This window comes from Halichoerus grypus, chromosome 1, assembly GCF_964656455.1.
Source record: "Halichoerus grypus chromosome 1, mHalGry1.hap1.1, whole genome shotgun sequence".
NCBI lineage: Eukaryota > Metazoa > Chordata > Mammalia > Carnivora > Phocidae > Halichoerus > Halichoerus grypus.
Genome location: NC_135712.1, coordinates 12093237 through 12118170, shown reverse-complemented (window position 1 = coordinate 12118170; position 24934 = coordinate 12093237). Strand labels below are relative to the sequence as shown.

Here is a 24934-nt window from a genome sequence, read left to right as displayed (position 1 = left end):
GCTCCTAGTCTGCTCATCTCACTAAGCCCTTCTTAACTGGGAAAAGGGGCTACTTTATGTGACCTTCTTTAGTTTCTGTTTCCTCAAACCAATGTATATTAGTTGACCATGATAGTTGGAGCAGTTCCTGTCTCTTTACCCTATAAAAACAGGGAGGGAAAACCCTGTTGCTCATTTTGCCATGAGTGTAAGTAATGACTTCGCCTTCTCTTTTACCAATAAGTTTCTTGAAACAGCAACCTCCATTCACTGTCCCTGTATCTCTGCCACCCATTCCCCCCCACAATCATGTGGCAGGTGGTATCTACACTCACTGAGATGCTTTTTGAGCTGACTGAATCATACTGGCTTATTTCTAGTTCTCATCCCAGATCTCTTTGCTGTACCTGACACTGCTGACCAGTGTTGTGTTCAAATCCTTGGAGTTCATGACACTTTTACATGGTTCACTCCCTGCTTCTGACTGTGCTTTTCCAGTAATTCTACCTCTGTCAATCTTTAAAGTAGACAGAACACTGAGGAACAACCTTGTAGTTCCCCCACTCTCTTGGCTATAACTATTACTATCTGCATATGAGCACCAAACCTAACTTCAGCCTGATAGCAACTTCTGCTCTCAGACACCTTACAATAAACACATTGAAGATTTAAAACACTATTCCAGGGGCGCCTGGGTGGCTCAGTTGGTTGAGTGTCTGACTCATGATTTCTGCTCAGATCTTGATCTCAGGGTCGTGAGATCAAGCCCCATGTTGGGCTCTGTATTCAGTGCAGAGTCTGCTTGAGATTCTCTCTCCCTTTGCCCCTCCCCTACCTTGCACGGACCTGCACTCCCCTCACTCCTCTAAAATAAACAGGGGCACCTGGGTGGCTCAGTAGGTTAGGCATCCGACTCTTGATTTTGGCTCAGGTCATGATCTCAGGGTCCTGAAATTGAGCCCCTTGTCAGGCTCTGGGCTCAGCGGGGAGTCTGCTTGAGATTCTCTCCCTCTGCCCCTCCCCGCTGCACTCTCGCTCTCAAATAAGTAAATAAATCTTTAAAAATAAATAGATAATATTTGAAAAGAAAAACCAAAACACTATTCCCACTTCCTACTCCAAATTTACTCTTCCTCCTGTGTTATGGATGTTACCATCCATTCACTTGCTTAACTAGAAACCTGGGACTTCTTTTTCTTCTAAGCACAAAGTGATTCTCCAATCTGTCTCCCTTCTCTATACCTTGGTTTGGGTCCCATTTATCCCTTGCACAGGCTACCATTTCCCTTCCTGGAACGTTCCTGGTTCCATCTTGATAGAGCTTGAGATTACCAGTTACATGAGAGGATCTTATGCCTTATAAACATAGCTAATAAAGCAAAAAGAGGTAAAAAGGTCAGTCTTATTTTTCCTGAGAAACCCCAATAATTAAGAATTTTCCATACAGGGATACCTGGGTGGCTCAGTCATTAAGTGTCTGTCTTTGGCTTGGGTCATGATCCCAGGGTTCTGGGACTGAGCCCTGCGTCAGGCTCCCTGCTCGGCGGGAAGCTTGCTTCTCCCTCTCCCACTCCCCCTGCTTGTGTTCCTTCTCTCACTGCCTGTCAAATAAATAAAATCTTAAAAAAAAAAATTTTTTCCCCCCGATATATATATAATTATATGTGCACTAACTACCCATAGTTTTCTTCCATAATGCATTTTTCCTCCCAATGGTTTTCCGAACAAAATATCCTTTTAGCAATCTTACCTAAATCTACCCCAAACTTCTGAGGAAGGACTCTGGGGATGTTTTCTAGCAATCCTCCACCAGTAATATGGGCAAAGGCCTTGACGTGTCCTGCACGTAGGACAGGTAGCAGTGAATGGCTGTAGATTCTGGTTGGAGTGAGAAGTAAGTCCCCTGTGTATTGGAGAGATAAGACAGACACTTAGCCTATGAATGTAAAACCAAAGCATATGTCAACAATTCTGAAATAGAGAATGATTTGACCCTGTAGACACACCAGTTATATGATAATGTCCAAACGGTGAAATCATAGAATAATGTAATTTATTCCATTCTAATTAACTAATGAAAGACTAACCCATTGAGTGGTTGCTCACTATTTACAAGCAGGAAAATTTAAACGTGAGTGTGTTTACCTAAGGTCTGGTCACCACAGCCTTCAGGTGCTGGAGACGAGTACTGGAGGGAAGATTTTGCTACAATTTTCCTTACAAGGCTGAATCCATTGCTGTGAAGACCAGATGAAGCTATTCCAATAACAACATCCCCTTCAGTGATTCTTTCCAGGTGAGGGAGTTTCTGATCCCGCTCCATGGCACCGACGGCAAAACCAGCTAGGTCATATTCTCCCGGAGGATACATGTCAGGCATTTCTGCAGTTTCACCTCCTGGCAGGATGATAAAACAAGAGCCAAGAAATCACATAATATTTATAAACCTGTCTAGGAAGTACTGACACCAGGTCCTCTTTTTTTCTTTAAGTTTGTCTGTGTATGTATGTATATATGTATGTATGTAATTTCTACACCCAACATGGGGCTTGAACTCAAGGACCTCAAGATCAAGAGTTGCATGGTCTTCTGACTGAGCCAGCCAGGTGCCCCTACTCTTACTATGAACAATTAAACACGTGGCTATATTCTGCAAACATTAAAAAATATGTACTCTATTAGCTGCCTAACAGAATTTTCGACCAAGTGTGATTTCAAGGGAAACAGTACTAATTTCCACAAAGGATAAGTGTAGCCCCCAAACAGCATTATCTTCAAAGAACGAATGCTTGGCTGAATATAATGTCATTTCTACAGCAGTTTAATTTTAGAAATGCTTTCATTTATATTTGACCTTTATAATCACTCTATATTCCAGATGACGGTACAGGCTTAGAGAGGTGATTTAATCAGGCCTGCTTAAATCCAAATGCCCTGGCCTAAAAAGTATAGCATAGTTCACTTTTGTGATCATATGTAAAGAAAGGGTCTAGGCAGGCAGACTCCATTTTTTTTTTTTTAAGATTTTATCTATTTATTTGACAGAGAGAGACACAGCGAGAGAAGGAACATAAGCAGGGGGAGTGGGAGAGTCGTAGAAGCAGGCTTCCCGCTGAGCAGGGAGCCCGATGTGGGGCTGGATCCCAGTACCCTGGGATCACGACCTGAAATGACTGAGCCACCCAGGCGCCCCCAGACTCCAAATTATAAACTGTTCTAAAAGATGGTTGAAAAGGTCATTTTGGCTTTTGGGAAAGACGTGTCCACAGAAATAGTTAATATAAAAGAGGTAGTTTCATTGCTTGGTCAACCTACAATTCATTTTGCTCAAAGTTCCCATATATATTTAAGCAATATTTCTGTAAATCTTAGGTACATTATATTCTTAGTGTTACTTCTGTTGGAAAATAATGCTTAAAATGTAGAATGTCAGGAATCATCTACTTCTGCTGCAGGCCAGTAAGGAGGAAATAACCCCTAACCATGTTTGTCCATGAGGCCCTTGAGAAAGATGGGGATGGAAATGATAAAGATCAGGGAAAAAGGTAAGGCCTGGGTCACAGTTTAGGAATAGGAATCTGGGGGACAAACCCTTGAGGAGGGGCTTGAGGGCACCAGGATCTAAGTTTTCTTCAGGTAATGTTATCTATATTTTATTTGCCTCATCATGTAATATGTAGTTTTTCTTCTTAGCTATATTAGTACTAATCACATTTATACATAGAGCTAAGATACAGTAAGAAGAAGGACATGTGATTAAAATGGATGGTCATACCAAGGAGAGCACATCCAGCTTTTCCACAAGCTCTGGCGATTCCAGCAACGACAGCTTCAGTTGTATTGAGGTCAAGTTTTCCACAGGAAAAGTAATCGAGGAAGAAAAGAGGCTCTGCCCCTTGGGCCAGAATGTCATTGACACACATTGCAACCAAATCTTGACCAATGGTATCATGTTTATTACACTGTTGGGCAATCTAAAGAAGCACAATACACAATACACAAAACAACCACATAAAAGATAAGCTCCAAATTATACCTTGTCAGTTTATCAACGGAAGCTAGTAAATATTATTGCTATTTGGCTAGCTCTTGCAAACACCTAAAGATAAAATACTAAATTCTGATAAGCCACTTGATCCAAAAGTATCCTGTTTTTAATTTTTTTAAAAAAGATTTTATTTATTTGAGAGAGCAAGAGAGAGCATGCACGAGCAGGGGGAGGAGGAGAGGGAGAGGGAGAGGGAGAAGCAGACTCCCTGCTGAGCAGGGAGCCCGACGTGGGGCTTGGGAACTCCAGAATCATGACCTGAGCTGAAGGCAGACGCTTAACTGATTGAGCCACCTAGGTGCCCCAAAAGAACCCCCCCCTTTTTAAAGATTTACTTATTTTAGAGAGGAAGAGAGAGTGTAAGTGTGGGAGTGGGGGGAGGGGCAGAGGGAGAGAATCTCAAGCAGGCTCCCTGCTGAGCCTGGAGCTGGATGCAGGGCTGGATCCCATGACCCTGAGATCATGACCTGAGCCCAAATCAAGAGTCTGACACTTAACCAACTGAGCTACCCAGGTGCCCCCAAAAGTATCCCGTTTAATCCCCTCCAATAACCCTTCCATCCAGATATAGTTTCAACAACATCGTGTTGTTAGAAATACGTAGATATTTTAGCCATACTTTATGGTTATTTGGTATGGTTCTCTTTAGTGCATATACATCAAGAGGGGAAAAATATGTATTTGATATACGGTAAATTCTCTCCTATCATTCACAAAAGGCCTTTAATCAATCACACAGGTGTCTGATTACCTTCAGTTTAGTTCCAACACCATCTGTTCCACTTGCCAGAAGAGGATCTTTGAAACCAGCTGCTTTCAAATCAAAAAGACCAGCAAAACCTCCAAGATCAACTTCACAGCCTAATGGGGAGGAAATTAATTACCTACTGCATTTTAATAGATTAAACACGGATATGCAAACCACTTCTAATTAAGCACGGCTACAATAAGAGATGCCTTTCCTGAGAATGGGGGAGAGTACCAGGTGCTCAAAGAACTGATCAAGAAAGTTAAGTATATACGAAAGGGGCAGACATATCTTTTTGAGATGTTTTCCTTAATATTAGAGACAAGAAAGCAGAAGACTATGGGTTCGGCTTAAAGAGGGAAAGACTTAACAGCAACCTGGCATTAATTTGGAACATTTTCCTCAGTAAACTACAACGCCCAAATCAATTCACAATGCCAGTCAAAGTTAATGAACTAGCAAAGGACAGGCTCTGACTTACCTGGTCTGGAGGTAGCTTTTGCTAAAGGTTTAATTTTCTTGACCAGCACATTTCCAGCAGCAATGTCTACCCCAGATTCCTTGTAAGTCAGGCCCCTGAAGAATTAAAACAAACACATCACCTAAATGCCACGGAAAATTAGTTTAATTATAAGGTATTATATAAAACAGAAGATGACTTTTATATATCCGAATGTGCCAGGCCCCATCCATAGATTTTAACTGGTCAAGGGCAGTCCCTGGAAATTGAATATGTTTAAATAACTTCCCCAGTTGATTCAATTTTATTATCACTACTGAGTACTACTTCTCTTATTTCTCACAGGGAGCTAGATACACTGATATTTTGCCACAACATTTTTCTATTCAATTTTGGTATGGGAAGGAAAGGAATGCCAAAATGGAGTAAAAAAAGTAAAAATTAGGATTATATGTACTCTACAAAGAAATCCCTAAATAATGAAACTGGGCTCTTAGTGCAGTAGAGAATTGTGTAAGTTTCCTCATAGCTGAAGACAGCAAGAAACAAGATAAAAACACACCGGAAAAAGCAAAACCAGATAATGATACTCAGTGCATTATTCCCTTCTAAATAGGGCCAACAAATTGAAGCAGTACATCCAAATTTCATGAACAGCACTGGGAATTCAGTAGCCTTGCCTTACAAAAATGAGTACTTTGGCCTACTGGGATGTAGTGATACATGAAGAAATATGTGAAATTTTATTAGAAACAATGGGTCAGGGTACAAATAGAGTTGAGAGCTTTGGCAATTAACTCCAATGAAATTAGCAGTCTAGGGTCATGCTCAGAAAGGAAACAAAGTTCTACTGATTTAAAAAAACCTTTCTCAGGTAGCAGCTGGTATTGTGCCCTCTCATTTTCTTCATCTTTAATTTTACGAACTCAGGTTAGTATTAAGATGACAATGACAGTCCCTTGCAATTGGTCATTTCAATGGAATCTAGTTATTTTAAAATGAAAAATAAAACTTTTAGCATGGTATTTTAATGTTCCTAATCCTAAAAAGTTTCCAGTATTTAAACCTAAATATTTGTCTATCAATTAATGGGATTAAGTTTAATCGCTAAAAATTTCTCATTTTGCCCTAAAACATATTTATTTCTCATAGACAAATTCAATGAATAATAGTAACTGTGATATATACTTAAGAAATCAAAACACTCACATTTGCAATTAATAGTTTATTGCTTTTACAAAGGAATCGTTGTATATGCTAACAAATTAATAAGGGGTCAAAAAATACATTTCAGTAATAAATATAAACGAAGTAACAAAATGAGACTGCCAAGATTTCCAATATAGTCAAATTAAGTTGCAAAGGTAGATGGCCAATATTTTCATCTTGAATTCTCTGACAAAACCAGGAACTGAGATAAAAATACAACAGTAATATTTAAATATATGATAACTCAAGGAATAAAAATCGTTTTCCCATCTTTATTGATGAATAATTGACAAATGACTGTATATATTTAAAATATATGTGAAAAAGTCCTTACTAAATCACTGTGATTTTACTCAATTTTTCAAACACAAAAAGCTACCATGAAGCTTTTCCCATTTCATTTGAATTTTTTTTTTTTAAAGATTTTGTTAGAAAGAGAGAATGAGTGGTGGGGAGGGACAGAAGGAGAGAGAGAAAGAGAGAGAAGCAGACTCCCTGCTGAGCAGGAAACCTGATGTGGGGCTTGACTCCAAGACCTGGAGATCATGACCTGAGCCTAAGGCTGAGGCTTAACCAACTGAGCCACCAAGGTGCCCCCATTTGAATATCGTTCTAACTAGTTTTGACCCAAACTACATGCTAATCAAAATCAGATCAGTCCCATTGAGAGAAAAGATTATAGAATGGCTTAATATAAGGTTAACAGAATTTTCTATATAGCCATTTACATCAGTTCGGAAGCTGTGCTAGAACCACCTTGGTAAGAAATTTACCTGGGCTGCTGGAGAAAAGCTACAGCACGATAGCCAATGTCCTTCCTGTAAATGGCTCCCTCAAATTTTATAGCAGCTAGTCCTTTCTTGGCTTCTTCAAGGGCCAAGATGAGATTTTCCTGAACTGCTGTTACCGTAAGGACTCTACCCCCGTTAGTCAGCACTTTGCCATCTTTCAGGGCCGTGCCTGCGTGGAACACCTCCAGTCCTAAAGCCTGAGCTTCAGGAAACCCTGTAAGAAAGCACATTTACATCATAATAATAGTCTGCACTTCTGAAGTGCTTTATAATTTCCATAAGTTTTTTTTTTAAAGTTTATTTTTTTTTTAAGATTTTATTTATTTGAGAGGGAGAGAGCGAGCGAGTGAGCGAGCACAAGTGGGGGAGGAGCAGAGGCAGAGGCTGAAGGAGAAGCAGACTCCCTGCTGAGCCAATGTGGGGCTCGATCCCAGGACCCTGAGATCGTGACCTGAGCCGAAGGCAGACGCTTAACTGACTGACTGCCCAGGCGCCCCAAGTTTTTTTTAAGAAGATTTTTATTTCATTTAAATGAATCTTCACAAGAATCCTATCAGGAAGGAATAAAGCAACAAGATAGCAATTAGACCGTCTCTCTTTAGAACAGTCTGTTCTGCTCTAGGGTGGTTAATTGTATTATCATTAACCTGTGTTATAATCTCATGTAAGAACTACTGTTTCAATGGGGGAGAAAAAAAAAAAAACCTAAGTCCAAAAAGTTTAAGACTTAAATGTAGAGTTGACTCTTAAACAATGCCGGGGTTAGGGGTGCCAACCCCCCTTCACAGTCCAAAATCCATGTGTAACTTTTGACTCCTCAAAAACTTAATTACTAAGAGCCTACTGTTAAATAGAAGCCTTACCATAACATAAACAGTCAATTAATGTGTATTCTGTATGTTACATATTATACACTATATTCTTACAATAAACTAGAGAAAAAAAATGTTATTAACAAAGTCATAAGAAAGAAAAAATACATTTACAGTACTGTACTCTACAAAAATCCACGTATAAACCCATGCAGTTCAAACCCATATTGTCCAAGGGTCACCTGTACAGTTATTCTCTCCTGACAGGACGTTAATAACTAAAACTTAAAAGGGGAGAAAAGAAAAAAAAATCCCTAAACATCAATGAATAAAACCTATACATGATCACATCTTTTACTTATGAGTAAAGGAATTTTTTCTTTATCATAGCCATACAAATTGCTTTCGCTTTCTCGCTTTCTTCTTTAAATAACCAATAGGATAACTGTAATGCAAAACATAATCTTTTCCCTAATATAACAATTATAAAATCTTAAAACAATTTGATTTAAATTTGATTTTAAGCCCAATCTAAAATACCTAGCTTAATTTTCTTTTGAATTATTTTTAAGCTCTCATATATAATTTTACACTTAAGATATAATTAGACCATATTTTCTATATTCTCAAGTGACCAACACGGGCAGTTTATACAAAGATAATCTCTTAATTAAAAAAACACAAAACCCCACTCATATATTGTCTGTCTTTTTTGGTCACCACTTCTCTTTTAGCATCACAGTTGGTAATTTGTTAACACAGGTCTTCCCTATATGTTTTTCTAACACAGGGGCATTAGTCATAGGTACCCAACTACCTACTGGTATTGGGAATATCTAATATTGCTGTCTCAGAAATGACTATTACACTTGTCACCTCAATCTTAGGGAAATTTCACCACTATAAGTGATCTTGATTCTACCCCTTCTCTTTGTTCATTTTAAAAGGCAATCAGGAGCGCCTGGGTAGCTTAGTCGGTTGAGCATCCCACTCCTGATTTCAGCTAAGGTCACAGTATCAGGGTCCGTGAAATCAAGCCCTGCATCCGGCTCCATGCTCAGTGTGGAGTTTACTTGAGATTCTCTCCCTTTCTCTCCTCCTCCCCCTCCGCCCCCTCCCTGCTCGCCTTGCATGCGAGTGTGCGTGTGTGTGCGCACACACACAACACTCTCAAAAAAATAAATAAAATCTTAAAAAAATAAAAATAAAAGACAATCAGTTCCTAACTGCATAGGTGCCACGACTGGGCTTCACAGGGCAAAGGACTTATTGTCTGGGCAAGGCAGGAACTAGGGTGTTTGAACCAAACACACTGTTAGGGTCCTGAGGGAGACCAAACTATAGCCTGCTGGGGACCTTGGAGGTCTGCCTTTGGGCTTATGGCACTAGAACTTATTTGGCATTTTAAGACATTGTTTTATTTAATATCATTTAACAAGAACTGCCTCACTTCCTATAAAGAGAAACAGAAGAGAAGGCTATAGTTTACTGTTTTAATTCTTCCATCCAAGTGACTATGGGGTACGCTGCACACAGGAGGTGGGGGTGGGGTGTCTAGTTGTGATCATGCCTCTGAAATTTATCTGATGTAGTTTCTACTAATGGTACTTTGACTCTCATGAGTTCCCTTTATTTTATGGCTCTTGGAGGATGGAAGAGAAAGGTACACTGAGTGATACTCTGGAAACTTGGCTAGGCCCATACAGGTCTTCCTTGTGCAGGAAGGGAAATGGATGACAGTCCAAAATGTCATTTTGGACATTTGCACACTATCATCCAACATGGTTAAAAAAACCCTGGAAGGTTTCTGATGGCCTTATGCCCCCTAAAAGGAGCAAAGCATAGCATGGGAGGAAGGCCTATTGTAACGCTGGTCACTTGTCACACTGTAATTCCCCCTTTTGTTCTCAGATCCTCACCTGTTATCTCCACACCCTTGGTGTAGTCTCCTGGATAGCCTTTACTTGCCATCACGACAGTTATGGCAGTGCGGTGTTCATGCCAAACAGGCAGAGATGTGCAGAGCAGGCCGTCCAAGGTAGACTGGATTACTTCATAAAGATCACTTTTAAGAAGTGGGAGGATCACCTGGAAAAACATAATCAACATGGCAACTGAGAGAAATTTTAGTTCTCCCTAGACAACGTATTCACTGAGACACCAGCAGAACTTGCATATATTCCTTAAAGGTAATTATTTCGAGGCTGATAAATCCCGAGATTAAAAAACACACATCTAGGGCGCCTGGGTGGCTCAATCGTTAAGCATCTGCCTTCAGCTCAGGTCATGGTCCCAGGGTCCTGGGATCGAGCCCCGCATCGGGCTCCCTGCTCCGCGGGAGGCCTGCTTCTCCCTCTCCCACTCCCCCTGCTTGTGTTCCCTCTCTCGCTGTGTCTCTCTCTGTCAAATAAATAAATAAAATCTTAAAAAAAAACAAAACAAAAAAACACACATCTACAAAGTATATTATCTTTAAGTATTACCCACTTGGCACTCTGGATCACCGAAACGGCAATTAAACTCCAGAACTTTTGGGCCATCCTTGGTCAGCATTATACCAGCATAGAGAACACCTTCATTGAAAAGGAAACAAAAACAAAACCAAACTATAATGAAAACACTGTACTGTGACTGAAAATTAGAATATAAGTTACTAATACTCGAGGTTCTGCACTAACTATGGCAAAAGTTACAAGAGTCGTCAATTAAAAGGTGGTGAAAAAAGAGAAACTGGGGAAGTTTTGTCAAGGTGTAAAGTCACTCTAAGAATAATGTCCACAATGACATCGATGTGCTCACCTGTGTATGGCATACCCTCCTGCTGCATGCCATCCACTGTCCTCTGAAGAATGGTATTTTTTATTTTCAGGAACAAATCCTTAGAAACCTGGGGAACATACAGAAACATTTAAATGTAACTGGGTATTAAAAAAAAAAAAAATCATGGGGTGCCTGGGTGGCTTAGTCGGTGAAGTGTCTGCCTTCGGCTCAGGTCATGATCCCAGGGTCCTGGGATCGAGCCCCGCCATCGGGCTCCCTGCTCCGTGGGAAGCCTGCTTCTCCCTCTCCCACTCCCCCTGCTTATGTTCCTTCTCTCGTTGTCTCTCTCTGTCAAATAAATAAATAAAATCCTTAAAAAAAAAATCTTGTAAGCAGTACTATATGGGACAATGAAAGGAGATAGTGAGAACGATTATTTTTTACTACCTCAGCTAGGCTGAGCACTTTAAATTCATAAGCTTTTAAATCCTCACATTGACTCTATCAAGTAAGTAGTCTTATTCTTATAAAATAGGAAAGACGACTTCTGAGGGAAAAAAATTATCATAAGCAGAAGTTAGATTATATATTTACTGATCAGTGTCCACTGCCATTTCAGGACTAAATGTTAAATCACCTTTTACTACTAAACCTATAGATTCTCAAACATGTACACACTTAAAACTCACTAAAAATAGTTTCCTAAAACATAATAATAAAAATGAAAAAAGTTCCTCTACCACTTTGAGGCCCTTTTGTATCCTTCTGGTATATCTATGCCTATTTCATAAGCTGATAAAGAATCTGAGAGTTTATAAATTTAATTGTAAAAATGAGACTTAGAGATAATTTAAAAAAAATATATTTTATTTTTCAAAGATTTTATTTTTAAGTAATCTCTACACCCAAAGTGGGGCTTGAACTCAAAACCCCCTGACCAAGAGTCACATGCCCCACCGACTAAGCCAGCCAGGTGCCCCTAGAGATGGTTCTTAAACTAAAATCACTTTTACCAAATAGTAGTTTTAATACTTACAGCTTAAAGTAAATCCAGTTTTTAATCTCTTAATTAAGAAAAATGTGTACAAGGCACTATATTATCAGCATAAACAACCACTGACTATCATAAATGAAAAGAATGGGTGAGTTTCTGAAGTACTAGTTCTACTTATAAGACACCCGATGCAGATTTCTTATAAAAAACTATCCAGAAATTGTTTGGAAACATACTTTATGTACCCGCCATGAAGTACAGAGACCATAAAAACAAATTATAGTCTGACTTGGTTCTCAATTCATCTCTGTCTCATACACACAGACACACACACACTTATTAAGCACTTATGTGTTGGACCTTGGATATCCAAAGATGAATAAAAAATAATTTTATACTGTAATTGGCTCTCATGGGTTAAATACAGCGTGTAGAGAGCAAGACCTAGAAGGATCTGTTCAATCCATACTTAATTCTTCAGACTTTAGAAAAGGTTTGTTTTAGAGTGAGGCTAGAAGAGATACTTTTCATTTAACAGGAAATCCAAATTGCTGATTAGTAATATCATGTACAGAAAACAGACAGAAAAGTATGGTCCAAGAGCTCTTCGCGAAGACTTAAACAATGACTACTGAACTTCAGCTGGGCCTGCGGGAAGTACCTGAGGTGCTGGACAATAGGCTCCCATTCCCCCTGTGTTGGGGCCATGATCTCCCTCCAGCAATCGCTTATGGTCTTGTGCTGGGGGCATGGGTGCCACGGTCCTTCCATCAGTGAAGCACAGACACTGTAGAGGAAAGAAAATAGTCCACTTATCTTAAATGACAAAAAAGTAAAAAAAAAAAAAATTTAATGAGGGGAACCATATGTACCTTAACTCTTCTCGGGAAAAAAAAATTTTTTTTAAAGTGAGTTGAAACATAAATAAGCCTAAGCTATCTACATCAAGAATCAGAACATTCTAACTTCTGAAGGATCTGTAATTCTTGAGCCAATTAGGAAAAAAAGTCAGGCTGCTCTCTAAGTGAAGTATTTCAACCTTACCCCCCTTAAATAATACGGGATAAAAATCCAAGTCCTCTACTGATACACAGGGCATGATTAAAAGATGATAAATTCCTTTTTTCACTTGCATCCAAAATACTAAACATATACAAATTCCTTTGTAAGTGCTGGGTTTATGCTTTCAGATGAAGGAACCAGAATAAATCAAGTCTTTCTGGGGCTCACTCCATTATCACTGGAGTATATAATACAGCTTCCCCTACTCTATAAAAGCCAAAAAGATGGATATACATACAGACACCTCTTCTCCTTCAAGAAGTTCTTCAATGACAATTGTTTCTCCAGCTGCTCCATAAGCTCTATCCTTGTTGTACATTAAAAAAAAAAAAAAAGCTTTTAATATTTACTCAATGGGCTGTTGTCATTTTTCACCATTTGTATTATGAACCAATTCACTAGTATTGTGATTTCCTCTTCCTTTTCTGAGAGCCTCAAAGGAACATATGAATGTTTTTTTTTTTTCCTTAAAGTTTATTTATTTGTGGCGCCTGGCTGGCTCAGTTGGAAGAACATGTGACTCTTGATCTTGGGGTCAGGAGTTCGAGCCCCACATCAGGTGTAGAGATTACTTAAATAAACTTTAATTTTTTAAAAGTTTATTTATTTATTTAGTAATCTCTAGCCAGGTGCCCCATATGAATGTTTCTTACTTTGACAAGTGGCAATAATGCAGAGCCAACACTGGTACAGATGAAATGAACATATCATTAACACTTTTCTGGGGATCTGGCTTTCCAGTTTCCAATCATGTAATAGAAAAAGATATTTTCACCCTTACTACTTAATTCTTATGTCTGATTATAATTATGATATGCTTGCCTGCTACCTTTATACTAGAGAATGCCTTTGAAAATAGATTTCTGTAAGGGTGAAAAACCACCAAGATGGATGGTAAAAGAAAAGTATCTTAATTCATTGCTTCACTTCTCTTAGACCTGGGACACTAAGGACAAATACTTTTGTCTCCATGGACGGTTGAGAATTTGAATTTCCGTAGTCTGAGGATTTTCTACCTTTCCGTAGCAGACAACAAAGCATGCTAGAACTTACTTCCAAAGAATAGCATGGTGGTTTAGCCATCAGTGTAGATCTGCAAAAACCCTTTTATAGAGATGGATTTTAATACATGGTATTATAAAAAAACAACTTACCTGTGTGTTTGCTAGACAGGTTCTCCTTATCTTGAGCAACATTTCATAAACTTAAGGAGTATCCAACACAGTGTGACTTTTCCAGAGGAACCACCTACCTGCATGATCTCCTGCACAGCCCTGCAGGCCTCTTCTGTGCTCTTGGCAACAATCACCCCTTTTCCAGCCGCAAGACCACTGGCCTTCACAACCAAAGCAGGGAAGTCTGCACTGTGAAGACAGAGTAATCTTCAACATCCAATAAATCCTTAAATTCAAAAGCTTAAAGTGCTCTGAGATGTAATGATGTGCTATAGCAACCACCAAAAAGCAGAAAAAAAATTACTTATACCAACACCATTTTGATATACTTCCCACCGGGACTTTTTTTCTATGTATTCCTTTATAGTTATGATCATATGGTACATACAATTTTGCTTTTCTCACTTATCATGAGATCATACAGGCAACATCTTTGGAAGAAAAAAGCAGTAAGTATGGAAGGATCCTTAAGAACAAAGCAGTGGATTATACTCATTCCAGTAGAAGATGTGACTATAAGACCATCATAAGCATGGATACACAAGTCATTTTTGGAAGTACACAGAAGAAACTGTCCTTGGTAATTTCTTCTGTCGGGTGGGACTGGAGATCTAGAAGGAGACTTACCCAAAGTAAGTAACAAAATTGTTACTTACCCAAGGCATCTGGCTACAAGGAAATAATAACATTCATTGTCTAAGAAACCCTGTAGGATGAAGAATGAATAAATAAAGAATGAAATTGACTCAACTAAAAGGAAAACATACCAGGTAAAAGGGAGAAGTTAACAAAAAAGGGCAAAGGCATGTGTCTATCATCATTCATTAATTGCTTCATATTTTTGATATAACAGAGAACAAGAATGTTTAGTCTTAAGATTTAGATCTACATGGCAATGGCAGAAGGCCAAGTGATGATTCTTCAACCCAGTTAATTATTTATGAAAGAATCAGTATCCTTTATGTTGTAAGATGCCACTGTGTTTGTTAGTTTGACCATAAGAGGAGTGCAAGACTGCTAAACCAAATACATCTTTTCCCCTAGAAACACTTCAGTATTAAAAATATTCTTCTTTCTGCAAGGCCACAAGATTGTACAACTATACATGCATAGAGTCCCATTTTATTTTGATGTTGGAAAAAGGCAACCTACACAGCATGAGTTTTCCCCCCATGATTATCTTACTATAAACCTGTGACACAAAAGTGACCTGTATATTTAAATATTCTAACAAAACAACTGCCCCTCACAGGCAGTCTTCTAGCTACCTCATTATAAAGCTGCAGGCTTCTTCAGGTTTGGTGAAAGCTCTCCACCGTGCAGTTGGGATTCCATGTCGGTCCATAAACTCTTTGGCAAATCTCTTGCTGGACTCTAACTGAGCTGCTTCTGCAGTGGGACCAAAGCATCGGACTCCTGCAGATGTCAGGTTCCCAACAATTCCTATTGATGGAAATGAGCAGCTTTAGGTGAACCAAGGTGTTTTTTGACTCTGAAGAATCAGGATTAGACTAAATCTACACTGACATAAGGCAGATGAGTAGTGGCAGAGAATAAGTTTTTCATGTTGTGTACTGGATATAAACAAAAACGTTACTAACATGTGATTCAAATCCAGCAAAAGTTATTTGTTAGAGTCAAAGACACCAAAACAGAGCAGAATATAAAAATTTAAAATATTTTCCACAGTTGCAAATGTGCTCTTTCATTCATCACATTATTGTGTCAGGGAAAAAATGTAGAATCCATAAATTTCAAGAAGGTGAAAGCTCTTTTTCCAATGTGGTATGAAAGTAGAAATCCTCATCTGCAAAATGAATTGGCTTAGAGGATCTCTAAGCTCCTGTTGGCATTTCATATACTGTAACAATAAATAGAAACGAACTTTACCAGCAGCCAGAGGTGCCTCTGGTCCAACAACTATGAATTCAATTTTCTCATCTTTGCAGAACTGAGCAAGGGCAGTGTGGTCATTGATTGAGATGGCTGTGAATAGAAAAAACATCCCACCTCACTTGATACAAACATTCTTTAAATAGAACAGTCATGCTGAAAAATAAGTACTATACTTTGAAATGCTTACTAACTATTGTTTTCTTTTATGGGGACAGATGATAGTTTTACCATGGGAAATTCAGAGCATACTACATTAGGCTAACCAACAAAGCTCAGTCCTTGATTACTATTGCTAGTTAGATGAAAATACCAGGAAGTTTCCCAAAGAGGTATTAAAGTATCTTGACTATGGTATTCATGTCACACTGATTGTAAACAAAAAATGTCCCACAGAATATACTAAGAAACTGCCTTTTAATGTCATTTACTCAAGATTTATTGAGAACCACTATGTGGTAGATACTGAGTTAAGATGTTAAGATAGAGTCCCTATGCTTAGGATGCTTATATGGGAATGTTTGGTAATAAATATGCAAGCACAAACAAAAAAACAACAAAACAAACAAAAACAAACCAAGTGTGAACAAATTAGGCAAATCTCATGATATCAGGTGAACTGAGAGGCTATTTCTGGTTGAGCTGGAAGGGTCTTTGTGCAGAGATGGGTAAGCTAAGAACTGAATGACAATTTTATTTATTTTTAAAGATTTATTTCAGAGAGAGAGCGTGCACGCTCGGAGCACGGGGGGTGGGGGGGTGGGAGTGGGGGGGCATGGAGGGCAGAGGGAGAGGGGAATTCAACTCCCCGCAGAGCCCAAAGCACAGCTAGATCTCATGACCCTGAGATCATGACCTGGGCGGAAACCAAGAGTTCGATGCTCAACCTACTCAGTCACCCAGGCGCCCCCTGAATGAAGTAACCTAGCTTACTTCAATCTATAAGCCAGGAAAATGTTCTCAATGGAATTCTAAATAACTAGCAGCAGGATCAACCATATACTGATGTGTTGGTTCTATAGGCACCCTCCTGCTTCACTGTACCTGGACCACCATTCTTAAGTTGTCCGAAGTCTTAAACTACTCTGTGACATTTGTGATGTGTTGGGGATAAGTGCAGAAAGAGTAGAGTTCTCAATCTATAGGAACTGCCTGAGTAGGCTAAGGATGGAGTACCATGCACTCTGGGTTAGTACCTGCAAATACAACTGGGCTGAGCAGAGCCAACAACCTCTGTACAACAGAGAGTGGCAAGAGAAAAGAGGACACACCTAACCTGTTGCTGCAAGTGGTAGCAGTCTCATGGCAATCCTGGGAGATTTTCATGGGCTGGCCTGTATAACATCAACTACATCTAGATAGAATGTACCAATTCTTCAATAAATGCATATAATACCTCACCCACAGAGCTAAGATCCCAGGGAAGCAGATACTTTATTATTTATCTTTTTCTTTATTATTTTGGTCCTATATATGCAATTATTTTCTTCCAATTTGTGGCTTGTTGGGTCTATGTTTTCTCCATAAAGTGCCATATAGGGTACCAGGCATGATGCACACGATGCAAAAACAAGACAGAAGTGTTCCTTGCCCTCATGTAGCTTACATTCTAGAGCTTGCTCTAGCAAGGAAATGAAGATAGGAAATACACAATAGAAAAGATACACAAATAATAAAAGTAAATACATATAATTGTTCATGATTGGAAACAAATGAAATGGAGGGGGCATGCTTTACGTAGAAACTATAGGAAAGACCTCTTTGAGGAGATAACACATAAACTAAGACCTGAATGATGAGGAGCCAGTCATGCTAGGGGTGGAAACAAACAAATACCAAATTCAAGGCAGCTCTGTTTGGGAAACTGGCAGGACTGCATGGACAGAACATAGTGAAAAGAAAACAAAGGATATAAAATATTAGGCTGGAAAGTCAGGCAGAAGCCAGATTGCAAAGGCTTTGAAAGGAATGTTAAGGAGTTTGAGTTTTACTAAGTACTACAGGAAGCCACTAAAGAATTTAATGTAGCGTAAGAACTGATCATTTTTTCACTTTTGCCAGTGAAAGAGATAAAGGTTGAGGTCTATTATGGACTCAGAATTGCCAAAACTTACATTTACTAGCACTGCTCAACTTTTCATTTCCAAAATACACATCAAATTGCTTTAACCTCAGGCACTTGTGACCTTTTCAATGGGTGTATTTTGTAAGGTTTAAAGTAATTTAAGATAAAGAAATGCCACACTCTGAACAAGATACCTAAAATTTACAACATAAGGCAAGTATTCAAATTACCACATAAATTTTAAGGTTAAGAAAAACATTCAGATCTGAATAGCTATCGACCTTATAAAGAACAGATATAGTTGACAGTTTATCATTTACAATTATTAACAATTACTCTCCACTTTAAAAGAGGATTACCAGTATTTGAAATCTTTTCCAAGCAGGCAGTGCCTGCATTTCCTGGGGCAACCAACACATGTTTGACATGATTAGACTGTGCAAGTTTCCAGGCCAGTGTGTGCTCCCTTCCTCCACTGCCAATTACAAGTACTTGGGCTGCCATTGCTCTGTTTGCAAAGCAGGAATTCAAAAGGAAAATAAAAGCTGCAAAAAGAAAGCCACAGTTGTTATTTCAGAATGCACATACTTTAGAAATCACAATTTCTAAATATTTAAATATAAATATTCCAAAGATTCATTTGTGAAAAATTAGGACTCCTAATTTGAGACGACTATACTTCATAAGGATTAGGGAGGTATGCATGTATGTAATCTCTACACCCAACGTGGGTCCTGAACTCACGACCCTGAGATCAAGAGTCGCATCTCTACCAACTGAGCCAGCCAGGGGCCCCAAGGGAGGTATTTTAAAAATGAGGCAGACCCGCCTAGAGCTAGGTTAAGGAATGAGATGGTGACTTAACCTGATTTTGGGGGGGAAAAAAAATCTCCTATGAATAATCATCCTTCTTTAGGCTTCACTTTTCCACTTTTAAAAGATTTATAATCATCAAGCCTCAGTTAAACATGAATCCTAATATTGCAAATTTAGACCCCAAATTTAAAGTACCTGCTTTTAAGCCTTGTGATACTATAAATAATAGACTTTAACATTATAAGTTGAAAGAAATATTTAAGACTGGGACCTGTAAAAGGACCACATAGTAAATATTTTCACCTTTGAGAGTCATACAATCTCTATAAGTAACAAGTCAACTCTGCTGCTGTGTCATAAAAGCAGCAATAGACAATATAGAAATGGATTAACATGGCAATGTCCAGTAAAACCTTACATAAATAGGCAGTGGGCGGTAGGTCATAGTTTGCCTATGTTCTGCTCCAAGCGATAAGAAGCTACCAGAAGCTTACATAAAATAAGCATGAGTGTGTTTCAATAAAACTTTATGGACACTGTAATTTTAATATAATTTTCACATGTCATAAAAAATATCCTTTTTTCCAACCATTTAACAATGCAAAAATTGTTATTTGGTGAAATGTACAAAAACAGGTGGGGGGGGCGGGGCATAGTTTGCTGACTCCTGATTTAAGAAGTCAGTGTAATATGTTAGGAAGTTGGTAGAGAAGGCAAAATCAAACTTGAACATGTCTCACTTTGGCTCTGGCATTTGATTCTTAGCAGGATGGATGCAACACTTAACTCAAGTGAGCACTGTGACCTTGGCTAAGCTCTTACAATCTCTAATTCAATTTCTTTACATCTTAAAAGATGGAAATAGGAGAACTTGCCTTAAGAGGCTACCTAAGGGTTAACTGAAATGACATTTATAAACAGCTAATATAATTTCTGACACTCAGCAGTAGTAAATGTTTTCATATTTTGTTACTTTTACATAAATTCATACATTAGGGACAGGAAGAAATACTAACAGGAATGAAAAGCCAAAGGAATACTTTGTCACACTAATTTACTAATCTCTAGAAGGCATTCCATGATGTAGAAGGCAAACTGAAATCAGTAACTTCTTGTGTGATGCTAGGATTATACTTAAATCTAAGATGATAATACAAAAAACAATTTTTGAGCATTTACTTTGTGCCAGATGCTATTCTAAATACTTTTCACGAATTACTTCACTTAATCTTAAGAATTTTGTGAGGCAGATACTATAACCACCTCATTTTACAGAGAAGAAACTGAGGTCCAATCAGGTTAAATAACTTGCTGTAGGTCACATATCTAACAGGAAGTAAAGCCTGGATTCCAATGTGTGCAACTGTGCTTCAGATACTCTTAACAAATGAGATTATGATCACTGAAAACTTGAAGAAAAAAAAATTTGCTAACCTATTGTCTCAGAGAGGCAAAGCTATTTTAACGGAAAAGACTTGCCACGTGTATTGAAATACCTGAAATAAGCAGAGTTTTTTTTCTGAAATCTAGGGAAAAAATACACTTAATTTGAATAGGAGAGGCACTGAAGGGAAACTGTCCTAGTTACTACCGTGGATCACAGAAATAGCGTTAGCCCTCAGCCTGAAGGAATCCACACCAGGAGTGGTTAGGAGCCCTGGCCTCCAAAGTGCTTTGGTTTGGATTGGGACTGTCCCTTACTAGCTGGGATACCCTGAGGAACTTAACCTTCGTGGGCCTCAGTCATCTAAATGGGTAACTAAAAACGAGAATAAAAGCCAGGTAAAGCCACTGCAAAGGACTTGGGGAATAATATGCAGCAGAAACCAATCACAAAAGTGGACTAAGTAGACTACAGACTGGGTGCATAAAGAGAAAATATGCAATTCAGGGTTAGGACCTTAAAAAGGCATAAAGATACAAAAAGGCCCGACATTTTATAAGGCAGGGAAAGTGGAAGATCCAATGTAAACCTCAGTTAAAAGAGGTGAAAAGCACATGGCCAACCCCCACCCACGGCATTTAAAAACAAGACGAGAATTCCTACAGCCAAACCAGTTTCTACAGTTTCATCCAATTCCTGATATTAAATCCCCAAATCAAAGCATAAATGTACTTTACTTAAAACCGGAGAAGGGTTCTGCACCTGCACAGGGCGATTCCGCCGCTCGCACTTGGCACGCTCGTCGGCGCGCTCGCAGCCCGCGCGCCCGTCGCGCGCCGGAAGTCGGCCCAGCGCAATCCGGCGCGCGCCTCTCCTCGCCCGCCCCGCCCCGCCCCGGCCCGCCCCGCCCCGCGGCCGGGTGCGCCACCCCATTGGTCAGCGCGCGGCCCGTGATGTCCGCAGCGAGGTAATCAAGTGTGATTGCCTTTGGCTCTTGCGCGCGGCCTTCGCTTACTCCACAGTAAAGCTACTAGGACCTTGCGCGTTTATCACTGTAGTATTCGGAGCCACGTAACGTCTCTATTCCTCCTCAGGAGCCTTTAGAGCTCTGTGAAAGGGGAGGGCCAAAATGCTAAACCCACGATTAGCTAATTGTTGGTAACGAGTCAGAGCTGACCAGCTACTGCGGAAAGTCTCCGACCCGCTTAGTATCCCTACGAGACCAGAATGCGCAGACTTTGAACCGCACGCTGCCTAGGACCTCTGGCCTAGTGCTTAAAAAAAGGGTGGGGGGAAGCGATTATGGGGTGCCATGGGGAAAAGATGGGGGTAAAAACGTGTTCTTATTCGCATCACTGTGGAGGCGGGCGCTGATTAATGCTTTTCCGGATGCATCTCCCTGCCAAAACACAACTTGGCGCCACCCAGAAACGGCGGAGGCCCCGTATCAAACTACGTAGCCCTTCTTGCTTCCTTTTGTCATGCTATGTAATCTTGAGCATTTAGTAACCCTCTTAAAGCTCCCCAAACACTGTTGGGAGACTGACAAGCTGACACAGTCGTCTCAGAAGAGACTTCTCCTGTAATGGCGCCTGCGTCAGTCACTAACATGGCGGACATAGTCGTGCGCGGCGCAAACGTCAGCACCTCTACCCCAGCCGCTCAGAAACAGCGGAGGAGAACTGGGCCGTGCTCACTGATTGGCCCAGCGGCGGAGCGTGCCGGTCTGGACGCTCCCACAGAAGCCAATCAGGACGCCGAAAGACGGAATTGGCCGCTGCGCCTCCTCCCGAGGCATGCTGGGAGCCTGGAGGACTAGCGAGGAGGAGTTGAGAGAACGGAGCGGACGCCATGGCGACCAACATCGAGCAGATTTTTAGGTCTTTCGTGGTCAGTAAATTCCGGGAAATTCAACAGGAGCTTTCCAGGTAAACGCTTCCCAGACTCTTCTGCTCCTAAGGGACCGATAGGGCCCCGTGTAGCTTTCCACAGCACCTTTCTACAGAGACGCTGTCGTTCCTCGCCTCAGGCCCCGCTACAGCCCCGCCTGGGCCTGGGATCCATTTTCCGGGCCCTCCCCCCCTCCCCCCATCCGCTCCCTCCCTTTCCAGCGAGGAACTTCGCCTTTTCCGAGGTAGCCCCAGACTCTCTCTTCTAGAACCGAGTTAGGATGCTTACTCTTTTTTCCCGTTTGGTCATCTCTTCCTTTTTAGTTACTTGTAGGCCTGGTTGTGCACCAGAGACGGGCCTAGTTCCTTCCTCAGCTCCTCCTCCGCCGCCGCCGCGTTTCCCCTCCCCCCTCTCCGCCTCCGCGGATTTCGCCGGCCGGTGCCTATGACCGGAAAGGGTCTCTAACGGCCGTTTCTTGAGTAATCTTAAATCCGCTTTATTATTGCACGCTTCGGACCATTTGGGGGGTCGGGATCCTTTAATTAGATTATTTGGGCCCTGGTGTCCTGTGGCTTCCACCAGGCAGCATTCTAATGGATTAGAAATTGAAGTTAAAGCTGCTAACAAATTAATGTTAAGGTACTTTGACGAGATGTTTGAGGTGAGGATGGAAGGGAACTTCGAATTACTAGTAATCTTTCAATTTGGCAAGTAGATAGTAGGCTTTGTGTTTAGGTCTTTTTTTCTTTTTTCTTTTTTTTGCTACTCCCGCCCCAATTGACATGTATGACCAACACGCTACTTTTGCCGTTGCTCTTAGACTTTACGTAGTTTACCCTTGGTTCCACAAAATTTGAACAGGAAGAGATTTCCAAAGAGCTGTTTACCGAGAAAGGAAAATGGTGTTGGTCTCGTTGTTTCGTGGTTGTCTTTGAGTATTTTTGCTTTATGTAACGTAAATATTTTTTCCGGGTTCAAATGTTTTTGCTAGTTATATTTTAAAAGTTGAGAGTAAGAGCAATACGTGAATTCGAAAGCGCAATTGTAAATTAAGCGCTGAAATTAACATAGCGTTATTGGGGCAATGGTATGTAGTATCGCCAAAATTACTACTTTTGCAGGATATATTGTTTAAGTAGGAAATATATCCGCTCACTCATTTCAAGGCTGTTTAAAATTTTGTTCTATGTTAGTGATTTTAGATGATGAGAAAAGTCCAGAGGTAAAGGAATATGATTTTTCTGCAACCTTTGATAGTTTCAAGCGAGGATTGTGTTTATTGTAATGTCTTTTATACCTTTAAAAATCAGTTCCTGTATTTGAAAAACAAGTGTTTTATTGTAAAAATTTTAGAAAAAATGAGAAAGTTGAAAAGCCACCACATAATGTTTTTTATGTTCTTTCATTTTTTTCCTTGTGTGTACAGATGCACAAAAATATTTTGTGAAGTGTGATCTTGTTTTGTGTTGTTTTTTCACCTGATCATGAACAAGCTTACCTTTTTCACATTCTCGGTTGTCTTTTAGGACTTTTTTTAATGCCTTCATAGACTTCTGTTGTAGGAATGTATTGTTGGATATTTAGGTGGTTTGAAATTTTCATCCCTTTTCAGTAACTGAGATAAATATCTGATAGCTGTAAGATGATTATTTTAACAGATTTTAAAGTTGTGCTTCTTTGAGTTTTAAAATGCCCTAATAATGTGATCATGTATGTGTAAGTGCTTAGGAAGAGTGTAAAAGAGATCCAGAAACAAAAGTCTAAAAAGAGTATTAGATAAACTTATTAGAAGAATATTTAGTTTGTCAACTAATATGTAATACATTAGTGGTCTAAAAACAAAATTTTGGCTTATTTGTCATTTCAGTGAGCTTTATTTGCCATATTTCCCCATCTGTTTTTATATATATCAGTTTGGGTAAGGACGCTGATGTTTAAGTAGTTAAGATACCTATTACATATATGTGGTGGTTAAGAGTAGGAGCTCTGGTTTTGAATACAGCTTCACCTAATAATAGTTACGTGAACTTTAGTTAGGTTTTTTCTGTGTGTCATTTTCCTCATTTGTAAAATCAGAATGATACTGCTAATCCCAGAGTTGTGTTAGGATTAATTGAGTTAAGAAATGTAAACCCAATGATTCTTATTAGTAGTAAATGTTAATGTTACGTGACTCGTGTTAGAAAATCAAGTGTTCCCAAATAACAACTACTGAAAATTTTTTTTTGATTTTTGACCATTGAGACTTTTATCAGGTAGTGGATCATAATTGATCTGTTTTGTTAGCTAATTTTAATTAAATTGAATGTGTTGAAATTATTTTTCAAAACAATTTTATTTACTTACACAAAAATAGTAAAAATTACTAGGTAAATGACATGCCTCTCACGTCAAGATTTCTGGTCCTGTTAATTGAAAACGCATTAAACCATCTATGTTAATTTACTGTTATTATAAATGTCATTTGTTTTCCATGAGTTTTTTTGAACAGAAAATATCAGGATTCTTGATCAGTGGGTAAAAATTGTATAAATGTATTTTTCTTTTTAAACTTTATGGTATTTCAGTAACTTTGATCAGTCTAAACCTGATCAGAGGCTACAGTTTACCCTTTTTACTCAAATGTGTCAGTGGTAACCGTTCTTTGATACTGTTGATGTTGATTGTGATCCATGCACAGGTGTGGTTTTATTGTGGTTGTAGTTTCTATCATAATGTTAGAATGGTATATTATACCATGTATGTTAGGTAGTATATCTTTCTTTGGATTTGTGATTGTGATCTTTATAGTTTTTCTTCCCTGAGATAAATATACAAGTAACTCACATCTAAATCAGTTTAAATTTCT

The 24934-nt window shown here is 39.4% G+C and overlaps 2 protein-coding genes and 1 long non-coding RNA gene across 10 annotated transcripts in view; 2 read left to right on the top strand and 1 right to left on the bottom strand.

The window, feature by feature from the left end:
• GART (phosphoribosylglycinamide formyltransferase, phosphoribosylglycinamide synthetase, phosphoribosylaminoimidazole synthetase) overlaps positions 1 to 22495 on the bottom strand; it is a 31866-nt gene extending 9371 nt beyond the window's left edge. The window contains exons 1-16 of one of the 4 annotated variants that reach the window (XM_036087489.2): positions 22375 to 22495; positions 18356 to 18541; positions 15929 to 16024; positions 15307 to 15481; positions 14116 to 14227; positions 13102 to 13170; positions 12463 to 12588; positions 10847 to 10934; positions 10535 to 10620; positions 9967 to 10135; positions 7218 to 7449; positions 5257 to 5351; positions 4779 to 4888; positions 3755 to 3953; positions 2125 to 2376; positions 1730 to 1882 (exon numbers count right to left, since the gene is read on the bottom strand). In XM_036087489.2, the coding sequence (XP_035943382.1) occupies positions 1730 to 1882; positions 2125 to 2376; positions 3755 to 3953; positions 4779 to 4888; positions 5257 to 5351; positions 7218 to 7449; positions 9967 to 10135; positions 10535 to 10620; positions 10847 to 10934; positions 12463 to 12588; positions 13102 to 13170; positions 14116 to 14227; positions 15307 to 15481; positions 15929 to 16024; positions 18356 to 18500 (2107 nt within the window). In that variant the 5' untranslated portion in view covers positions 18501 to 18541; positions 22375 to 22495. Of the gene's footprint in view, positions 1 to 1729; positions 1883 to 2124; positions 2377 to 3754; positions 3954 to 4778; positions 4889 to 5256; positions 5352 to 7217; positions 7450 to 9966; positions 10136 to 10534; positions 10621 to 10846; positions 10935 to 12462; positions 12589 to 13101; positions 13171 to 14115; positions 14228 to 15306; positions 15482 to 15928; positions 16025 to 18355; positions 18542 to 20933; positions 21041 to 22374 lie in introns of those variants that run through there. The other 3 variants (XM_036087491.2, XM_036087490.2, XM_078076910.1) reach the window with 3 other exon arrangements.
• On the top strand, positions 2211 to 14284 carry LOC118532745 (uncharacterized). The gene is made up of 2 exons (XR_013449798.1): positions 2211 to 2275; positions 14033 to 14284. It is a non-coding gene; the product is annotated as an uncharacterized LOC118532745 (long non-coding RNA).
• The window catches only part of SON (SON DNA and RNA binding protein), a 32330-nt gene continuing 29367 nt past the window's right edge, over positions 21972 to 24934 (top strand). For 4 of the 5 annotated variants that reach the window (XM_036087482.2, XM_036087483.2, XM_036087484.2 and 1 more), the window contains exon 1: positions 21973 to 22124. In XM_036087482.2, coding sequence (XP_035943375.1) covers positions 22048 to 22124 — 77 coding nt within the window. In that variant the 5' untranslated portion in view covers positions 21973 to 22047. Of the gene's footprint in view, positions 22125 to 24934 lie in introns of all 5 variants that reach the window. The other variant, XM_036087486.2, reaches the window with a different exon arrangement.